Source organism: Echiichthys vipera (genome assembly GCF_963691815.1).
Source record: "Echiichthys vipera genome assembly, chromosome: 9".
NCBI lineage: Eukaryota > Metazoa > Chordata > Actinopteri > Perciformes > Trachinidae > Echiichthys > Echiichthys vipera.
The window spans coordinates 29,712,969-29,723,501 of NC_139834.1; the positions used below are offsets into that span (position 1 = coordinate 29,712,969).

A 10,533-nucleotide genomic window follows, 5' to 3' on the forward strand; every position below is an offset into this window, starting at 1 on the left:
ATGCACTGGCAACATTACCTTCCGTAAGTAACATTAGGACAAATATGGTGCTTTACTTGGTGATGCTGGTGGACAAACAGACTGCTGAAATGAGAGTAATTTAGGCATCAAGAAGGAGACTGAGGTGGCGGGAATTTGAAAGGCAACAAAAATGGCGACAGGATCGATCAGTGATCAGTGTGTGGCCGTCAATCAGCAACAGATTAATTTATAGACCTTTTTAATGAAATTCCATTGCCAGGCAACAGCCTTGGACCTTGTTAACTTCCTGTCAGCTGATGTCATTTACATACGTTCAACAAGAAATCTATATATTTCCGCGGATGTGAAGTGATGTATAGAGAACTAAGGTTATCATGGAGCCATCTTTGGAACAGCTGCTTTGGAGGAGAATTACCTGCATTGTACCTGCCCATCACCAAAGAGAGGAGTTTATTTAGGGGATGATGTGATTGGAGATGCCCCAAGGCCATCTTGTGGTGTGTTCAACAGGCTTTGAGGACTCCAATCCGGCACAAGGTCCTGTAAAGGTAAGGTAAGGTAAGATTTATATCTAATTAACTCTGTGCTGTGTGAGGCTTGTTTTGTGCTGAATATGTAAAACTAAATTCTATTTGGCTTGGTTGGTCTGCTTTAACTTTTTAAAATCTCTGTAGCTGGCATAACAATTTAAGTTTACACTTCACAACTCACATCCTGCATTCTAGTGATTGATGTGATGTTGAAATGTGCCAAAGTTGAGTCTGTGTCATGTGTAAACCAGACCTTAAAGTTTTTTTTTGTTATTAAACTGCCAACTGTAGGGACTGCACTGTTGATTGTCAACCCAATCTTGTTCGTTTGCTTCTATTAATGCAAAGTTGTTAGTTTCTTGCTTCCATGTGAATTAGAATAATCAACAGTTCTGCTCCACAGTTCTTCTTCTGGTGACTGACTGGTCATGTGTTCCTGCTTTAGTATACACTTTATGCCACTTCTGTGGCATAAAAATACATGAAGTAATGACTACACAGTAAACCTACTGTACAGTGTATTGTATTTTATTAGTGTGTACAGGTTATCTGTCGTCCTGAATCTGCTGGATGCATGTAAAGCCACAATTTGTGGTATGTGGTGTTGTCGCGCTTTATGTTATTCCAGCATTATTGTTGGCTCATTATATAAAGCTATAGTATTTATCTTTTTAAAGGACATGAGTAGAGCTCCTTTTTTAATGCTTTGTCATGCTGAATGACTTATTTAATGAAAGTTATGAGCACATCTCTGGTAAACACAAGTGTTAGTCGACTATGAATTTATTTCAAGGACAACCCTAGACAGGAGAAAGGCCTGGATGTGTGATTTAGATTAATCATTCAATGTATTTCACAGAGAGAATTGGTTGTTGTGGGTTGGTCTGAGACTTTGATTCTCTCTGAAGTTACCGCCTTCATTTTCTGCTATAAATGTGACCACTTGACAGAACAGTCAACAAATCAAGACCAGACAGAAATGTGCTGTGAATGAAAATGATGTTTAATATGTTTCTGATTGGCTGGTTGATTACATATTATCAAGGGTTTTAAATTGGCAAACAAAAGACAAAAATGGATGTTAAGAACAACATAGAAAGAAGATGAAAGTGATTATTTTGACCTCTTAAAAAAGGCAAAAGGTTTTTGCATGTTTCCTCTAAATTCATTAACCCAAAGCTGTCAGATGGCTTTAACTGACAGTAGAGCAAACAAAAACGTCACTGAAGCCTGACACAATACAGAGGAAGTGAAGTTATCATTGTGGCACGTCCATGGCACAAACAAAATGTCTGGCAGTGGAACACCTCATGTCGTTCCAGTAGTTTCCTGTAGGGAGAGGTTGGAACAGCAGAGCAACAAGCATCATAAGTATTTTACACAAATGTTTAACTTGTCTCATGGTAAAGATTGGATGTAAAGTTTCTTAATGCTTATAATCCAGATGCATCTTAAGACTATGATTATACCTATTGGTATACCTGAAGATGTAACAAACGACCATGCAGCGCACTCTACTGTTAAAAAAACACATCTAGGGCTGGGCAATCTTCTGTCATCATAGATCATTTCATTTCTCGGTAACGATATATAGTACAATATAGCATGTTTTCTGGTAATTCAATAAATGAAAAGTCTATGAAATGATAACATAGTAAAGCCTATCACTTTGTATACTCCTGGGTGCATTAAATACTTGACATATGAAAAGTATTCTCTCATTGCAGTAATAACGTTTGTGCAAAACTGACAAAACAGTCAAGTGAAATTCTCAAGAAAAAACTAAATATTTTTAAAAGCTATACACTGATTTTGTTTACATGCATGCACAGAAAGAGTGTGATGTTGAAACAAAACTTCTGTCAAAATATCCCACATCATATATTTTTGTTCCCAAACTGGTGTGCCTTTTTAAAGTAGTCTTATTTCTGATGATTTTCATGGAATAATGTGTAAAGCTGTGCCTTGGAAGTACTTGTTTTCACAGATGATCGGGACAAAAGGCTTGAGAACCCCTGAACCAGAGGTTGACTGATGGAGCTAATGGTTCATTATGACTACTTAAAGTCATGTAAACACACCTCAACAATCAGCTGTAGAAAGGACCCCCAGTGTGCTAAAATGCTGTGCTATGATTCTGCATTTTGGCGTCTTACATCTTAATCACTTATGATGCAGCAAAGATTCTTTTAAATGCATGAAAATATATTGCACTTTTCTAAACACCAACAATGCAATGTTATGATAAAGCATGTATTATAAATGCATCAATATTGACTTCACTTTACTTTACACATGAAATGATAATGGACTATAACATGGACTATTAGCACACTGTGAGTCCTTCTTTAGCTGATTGAGGTGAGCATAATGTATTATAAGCCCCATCAGTCAACCTCTATTTTATAACAAGTCAAGAGCATCCATATCACTTATGAATCATTATAAGTCACATCCAAAATCTTCTGACTGTTGATGTAGTGCATCAGGAAAAGCTTTGTGTGTTATTGTCTTTATAAGTGTAGTCATGAAGTATATGAATGCATTATAATTCACTCTGAACTATAGATGTGGTCTACTTTTTCAGGCATATTTCTCTTCTTTCTATTTATATTTACCTCCATAGTTCATCTCTATGCAGTTTTCAACTCCCCAGTTGTTGGGCTCGTGGTATCCCCAGCGCCTGTAGTCAAAGGGTGAGCCATCACTCCACCTCCACGTTCCTTCCTGGAAAAGGAAGTGGAATGTAATACCAGACAAGACATAAAGAAAGAGGGCCTAAGGGCGCGCTCACACTATCCTCCCGGACCGAGACCCGGACTTTAGGGTACTTGTCCCCCCTCCCTCTCCCCCCCGCGCCCCAGCCCCGTTTGTACTCACACTACCTGGGCCTCGGCCAATGCTTCTTGCTGTCCATACGCCTTCAAGCCGTAACACGTCACACGCATTGATCGCGTGTGTGTGGCTTTGTTTACAAATCTTTCCATAGACCTCGGAGTTTTTGTGCGTCTTGTCGACTGTTTTTGAATATTTTCATCCGACCAAATCTGCAGTAAACACAACGTGAACCTTTCACCACCATTGTTGTTGTTGTTAAATGTCCGCGCATGGTCCGTCCTTCTATTTACATGTCCGAACAGGCGGACATAACGCTACTGCCGTAGGGCTCGTGCTCGTGCTCGTACACGTGCGCACGCTCGTGCTCGTACATGTGCAAACGGCTCCGCTAAAGCCCACCTATTTCAAGCGGGCCGTGGCGGCCCAGCTGGCCCCAGTTGAGCGCGGAGCGGGTGCGCTCACACTACTTAAAGGTACTAGACTTTAGCTGAAAAACCGGTTTTGGCCGCGGCCAAAAGGATAGTGTGAGCACGCTGTAAGTGTGTCACAGTCCTAGAGTGGGGAGAGTTTTACTTTGTGCATGTGTTCTTTGCGTAATGGATGTGGAGAACTGTTCAATAACGTGCTTAAATAGTCAGAGATTATTTTCTTGTGGTGTGCGTAAAAGGATTTTGGAGCTGTTAGAGTCCCATGTGACATAAACGTAGATGGTGCAGGGACTCAGGTTCATGCCAGCTGACCAAATCGATTGCATTGTTATAGCGTTATTGTGAAGTTTAATTAATAGCGCATATTCATCTGAGAACTGATGACATCTGTGTGTTACAGACCCTGGCTGTGTGCACTGAAGTGTATATGACAATAAAGTAGTGAATCTCAATCTGTTTATTTAAAATGTAATTTAAATAGGCTCAGAGTTTTTTTATCCAAAAAAACAAACAAACTATTTTTTCACAGCACCCCCTGTTCAAAATGACTTCCAGCAGCCCTGCCTGTATGTGACGATTGACTGAACAAAACGTGAAAGTTTCATAAACGAGAGTCACAGATCTTATTTTCTGACATTATCCGTTTTGGATTATCTAACCAGCGCGATACTAAACTTCTGGGTTTTGACGTCAACCCTGACACACTTACTGCTCACAAATAATCAGGGTGGAAATCATAATAATCATGTAAACAGTGAGTGATATTTTGTAGGGAACTGTTTTGGTTCTTGGGCTGTGGGTGAATGAGTAAGGTCAGGTGGACCTTAGTTCAGTATTCAGTGGCTGGGCACTTCATTCACGTGTTATTTGACGAGCGTGCACGTTTTGTCTCTCGTGCACACGCACACACCGCAAAATTTTCGCTCCCCTGCCCACCTCAGCCCACATTTTAGCTAGAAAAAACCCTGGATATTAATAGTTGAGGACCCCAATACAATATAAGTGTGGTTAAAAATAGTGCTAGCTACGGTGTACGGCACTCAAGCTCGTAAAGTATAGACCACCCAACCCCTGTGTTTTATCTTATTACTGTGCTTACAAAGGTTACTGTTGGTGTCGTGTCTGTCACTCTGTCGCCGTTTATCATTTCCACCGCAAATCCAAAATGCTGCCACACACATCATCAAGTTTTCACTTAAACAAGTTGTGTTTGAATATCTCACCTTTACTGCATCAGTGCCCCCAATCCAGGTACGTCCTGCATTGCCAATCACTCTTTGAATCAGGTCTCTGAGGGAGGCATTTTCCTCAGCACTGTGGACCGAGGCCAGATTCCCACCAATAGAAACGCAAGTACGCTAACAGGAGAAGAGTGAGAAACCGAGAAATCAGAATGAGCTGGAGGGAGCAATTCTGGTTTGCAGAAAGTGTTGCAAACTTAAACAGAAAAATAAAGTCAGTGCCCACAAAACTTTCTTTGTCCCGAGGTCGACCTGAGAGAGAATATTGATCGTCCAGGTGACAATTAATTACGTCCCAGGGACGATGGGACGTCATTAATCTTAATCCCTGCCATCAAGTACCTCTGCATCAGTCCAAGACTTTTGCATGTGGTAGAACATGAAACAGCGTTTCCCAAACCGGGTCCAACCATCAGGACAGCTCCCTGCAACACAATTGTCATGTTAGAAACAACTTACACAAAAAGTATGTAGACACCTGAACAGATGACACACATTACACTGTTTAATGTATCATTCCACTTAATGTATCATTCATGCTGCACAAAATCCACTCTTCAGCAACAAGAGCATTAGTGAGGTCCGACACTGATGTCGGGTGAAAAGGTCTGACACAGAAGTTTAACTTTTTTAGCTTCATGCATCACTGAGTAGCTTCCATAATAATGAACGGAGCGCTGCCTCCAACACTGTATCCAGTTCTCTCTATAGATCCATGGGAACACCCAAACAAATCTTAAGGCAAATTCAGTTACTAACCTGTCTCGTCTGTTTGTGACATCTGAAAAAATGATCAATACATTGTTTAATCCATAGATAATTTACACTTTTCCTCTTTTACCATAGCAGTTCCTCCTCTTTATACATATTATTTATTAGATATAGTAAAAAAAACAAATTATATGTTGTAACTGTGCTGTAAAAGCAGGCAGTGGGAGTGACCTGACAGAAAAAAGGTAAAAGCTGTGTTTATAATTGAGCTTGAACTGAAAAACGGCAAAATCTGCTGACATCAGATATATCATGAAATAATTCAGCAGCTTCAGTATCAACCTGTGAAAATCTTCCTGATCTCTACCGTCTTTCTTGACTGTATCATCTTTGTTGAAAAGCTTTTATTCTGATTTGAATTATGGATCACACTAAATCCATTCTATAATTATTTATAGCACATACACAATGAAGTTTGCTTTTCTTTGCTTTTGCCAAGCCAAACAGCCAACATAATAATGTACTGTATAATATTAATCATACAATATATAAACTAGCATCTAGTCAACCCCCCAAAAAACATTTTTTTATTGTTTTACTTACAGTTCCTGTAATGAGCAGTCCGCTGGTCACAGAAAGGAACCAAACCAAGTGAAATCCTGATGCCATCTGTGGAAAGACATTAAACAGATTAAGTGTATCCCGGACTTATAAAAACCTCGATTCATTTAAAAAAATGAATCTGTGCTTAGACGATTTCATGCTCATTAAGAATAGATGTGGAAGATGTAAACAATTGAAGCTGTTATAATATACGTTATGAACCTCTGAAATATTACCTTTTGATGTAGTGATGACAGGCAGAGCAGAGCAGATAAGGAGACAACAGACTTAAACAGAGGGAAACCAGTTGGACATTATATACCTTGTCAACGAAAGTGAAACACCTGCATGTCAGAATCTGGGGCTTTCCTACCTTGACAAAAAGGAAACAAATAGAAAATGTAATACATCCTTGTCCAAGAACATAAACGGTGAAGCAAGCTGTCGAAGGCTTGTTTTGTAACTGGATATGTTAAAAAAATTAAATAAATCTATGAGGCCTGGATGAGGGAGGGAGTTTGTAGCAGTTATAAATGGCTTTTATTTTGTAAAGCTATGGTGGAACCCGTAATACGTAACATAGTCAAGCCAAAGTTGAGTCTGTGTCGTATGTAAAGCCGACCTCGAAGTTTTTATGAGTTATTAACACCAGAGTTTAAAGACTCCCTGTAAAGACAAAGCTGGTTCTTCTTGAAAGAAAGACAGACTTTGAGAAAACAAAAACTGGATGTATGTGGTAGTTACTGCACACTGAGCCTGATGAACAAAACTTGTACTATTGATTATCCTTCCAGACTCGGTCGATCTCAGTTGAACATATAGTTTAATCATTCAGATCTGATCAGAGACCCTTTCCCATCTTTGTATTGAAACTGCTGCACAATAATTTCCCTCAGGATAAATAAAGCTTCTTGAATCTTGAATCTTGAGAGAAGCTTCTGGCACATGTGTACATGATCATAGACACCAGCAAACTTAAAAGTGTCCCCAAAAGTGCGTGACATATCACTGTGCAACACTTTCAAGCACCAAGGTCCTGTCATCTGTTATGGAGCCAACATAATAAAACAACCCCTTGAACACACTTTAGAGAGGAGACAGACATCTCCCCACTCACACATGTAAACCCATTAATTCCATATTTCTCCAACACACCCCAAAGTTTATAGTCAACCATCTTTCTTATTCTCTTTTTTGCATGTTTGCTTATTGAAAAAATAGAAGAAAGGATCAGCTTGATGTCATTTAGCAAATCTTGCTCTTTTGCTTTTATAAAAGCAAAGTTGTTAGTTTTTTTGCTTCCATGTGAATTAGATTAATCAACAGTTCCGCTCCAAATTTCTCCCTCTGGTCATGTGTTCCGGCTTTAGTATACACTGCGTTTCTGTGGCATAAAAAGACATGAAGTAACCATAAACTGTATAAAAAATGGATGTAACCTCTCTGTAGAGGTCTGTATTCTAAACTTGATCCAATCATATTCACCTCAGGGAGTCTCCATCTTGTCAGACTACGACTCCTTCTCATTTCCTCTTACCAAAAAAAGGGCATGTATGTGACGTTAGGGGGAGGAAGATACGTCCATCTGGCTGACGTTTACTGGATTAGCCACATTAGCTCACATAAGTTCCACCGCCCAGGAGCTAGGCTAACAGCACATGCTGCTAGATAAATTAGATTTGATTATTTTCCGGGGTGGTAAGGGAACGGGGGTCATTTAAAAAAAAAAATTGTAACGGGGACAGGATTTTTAAGAGGGTAGAGCCACACGGCACTCCGTGTCTCTAGCCAGCCCCCACCACAGCGACTTCCTGGTTGATCCAATCAGGAAGTGACAAAAACTGCAGTTCTCTGAGTGTCCACTAGGGGCAGGTTTCATAATAGAGCAGTTTCTCATTGACCCCCATGTTAAACAGGCCGTTTTCACAGCGTCATTAAACCTGTTTAAGGCCTGGGACAAAAAAACATTCTAGTCCGTATGTTTAGGTCATATCTCCCTGACAACACTGAGGGGGTTGAATTTTTTTGACCCAGGCTAGTTTTTATTTTATTGGAGATTAAAGTTTATATATAATTAAAGGCGTGGCCTCTTGAGTGACAGCTAGCCCCTGGCTGTCACTTGGCCCCGGAGGCTAGTTGTCAGGAAGGCAGGCACTCCTGTGTCAGTCTCTAGTGGAGAACACACCAGCTTCGGTAGTCAAAGACTACAGACAGCGTTTATGATCTATGATTTAAACTGATATTCAACATAGCACCATGCTCATAGAGCCCGAATCATCCCGCTGCTCCAGATTAGCATCTAGTATATGTGCCATAGATAGTAGGCTAGCTTATAGTATATTGCAAGTCAAGTTTAATTAGCATAACAGAGCTAATGTTAACACGATGTGTTCCTAAACCATCTGTTTGTACAGTGGATCGAAGTAATAAAATAAAAACTAGCCTGGTACAAAAAAAATCACCCCCCTCAGTGTTGTCATGGAGATATGACCTAAACATACAGACTAGAATGTTTTTTGTTCCAGGCATTAAACAGGTCTAATGATGCTGTGAAACAGCCTGTTTAACATGGGGGTCAATGAGAAACTGCTGTGCTGGGGGCTTGAAAGTAATGAATACACAGTAAATCTACAGTACAGTATTAGAGGTCAACCCAGGTGGATTTTTGAAGGCCGATATCATAAAGATATTTCGGAGCGGGAAAAAGGCGATATGCTGAATGACTTATTTAATGAAAGTTATATGCACATTTCTGATAAACCAAAAAAAGTTTTTTTTGCATGAATCTTTGTTGAGAAATTTGTTTTTTTACAAATCTGTCAATAACATCAACTAATTGATTAGTCAACAAAATCATATGTTAGGGCACGCTCACAATTGCCATTTGTACCGTGCCCAAGCACGAATGTTGGCTAAAGTCTAGTTCGTTTGGCCAGTGTGAATAAAACTGTTCTGTGCCTAGCCATATTTCACAGAGAGAATTGGCTGTGGTGGGTTGGTCTGAGACTTTGATTCTCTCTGAAGTTACCGCCTTCATTTTCTGCTATAAATGTGACCACTTGACAGAACAGTCAACAAATCAAGACCAGACAGAAATGTGCTGTGAATGAAAATTATGTTTAATATGTTTCTGATTGGCTGGTTGATTACATATTATCAAGGGTTTTAAATTGGCAAACAAAAGACAAAAATGGATGTTAAGAACAACATAGAAAGAAGATGAAAGTGATTATTTTGACCTCTTAAAAAAGGCAAAAGGTTTTTGCATGTTTCCTCTAAATTCATTAACCCAAAGCTGTCAGATGGCTTTAACTGACAGTAGAGCAAACAAAAACGTCACTGAAGCCTGACACAATACAGAGGAAGTGAAGTTATCATTGTGGCACGTCCATGGCACAAACAAAATGTCTGCCAGTGGAACACCTCATGTCGTTCCAGTAGTTTCCTGTAGGGAGAGGTTGGAACAGCAGAGCAACAAGCATCATAAGTATTTTACACAAATGTTTAACTTGTCTCATGGTAAAGATTGGATGTAAAGTTTCTTAATGCTTATAATCCAGATGCATCTTAAGACTATGATTATATTATACCTATTGGTATACCTGAAGATGTAACAAACGACCATGCAGCGCACTCTACTGTTAAAAAAACACATCTAGGGCTGGGCAATCTTCTGTCATCATAGATCATTTCATTTCTCCATAACGATATATAGTACAATATAGCATGTTTTCTGGTAATTCAATAAATGAAAAGTCTATGAAATGATAACATAGTAAAGCCTATCACTTTGTATACTCCTGGGTGCATTAAATACTTGACATATGAAAAGTATTCTCTCATTGCAGTAATAACGTTTGTGCAAAACTGACAAAACAGTCAAGTGAAATTCTCAAGAAAAAACTAAATATTTTTAAAAGCTATACACTGATTTTGTTTACATGCATGCACAGAAAGAGTGTGATGTTAAAACAAAACTTCTGTCAAAATATCCCACATCATATATTTTTGTTCCCAAACTGGTGTGCCTTTTTAAAGTAGTCTTATTTCTGATGATTTTCATGGAATAATGTGTAAAGCTGTGCCTTGGAAGTACTTGTTTTCACAGATGATCGGGACAAAAGGCTTGAGAACCCCTGAACCAGAGGTTGACTGATGGAGCTAATGGTTCATTATGACTACTTAAAGTCATGTAAACAC

At 39.2% G+C, this 10,533-nt stretch overlaps 1 protein-coding gene across 1 annotated transcript; it reads right to left on the reverse strand.

Moving 5' to 3' along the window:
* Positions 1-1,641: 1,641 nt before the first annotated feature.
* LOC310952139 (galactose-specific lectin nattectin-like) lies at positions 1,642-6,604 on the reverse strand. The gene is made up of 7 exons (XM_083920644.1): positions 6,570-6,604; positions 6,334-6,399; positions 5,779-5,800; positions 5,362-5,444; positions 5,002-5,136; positions 3,131-3,239; positions 1,642-1,841 (listed from the first exon to the last, which is right to left on the reverse strand). The coding sequence occupies exons 2-7, from the start codon at positions 6,397-6,399 to the stop codon at positions 1,771-1,773; spliced, it is 486 nt and encodes a 161-aa protein (XP_083776770.1). The 5' UTR covers positions 6,570-6,604; the 3' UTR covers positions 1,642-1,770.
* Positions 6,605-10,533: the final 3,929 nt, after the last annotated feature.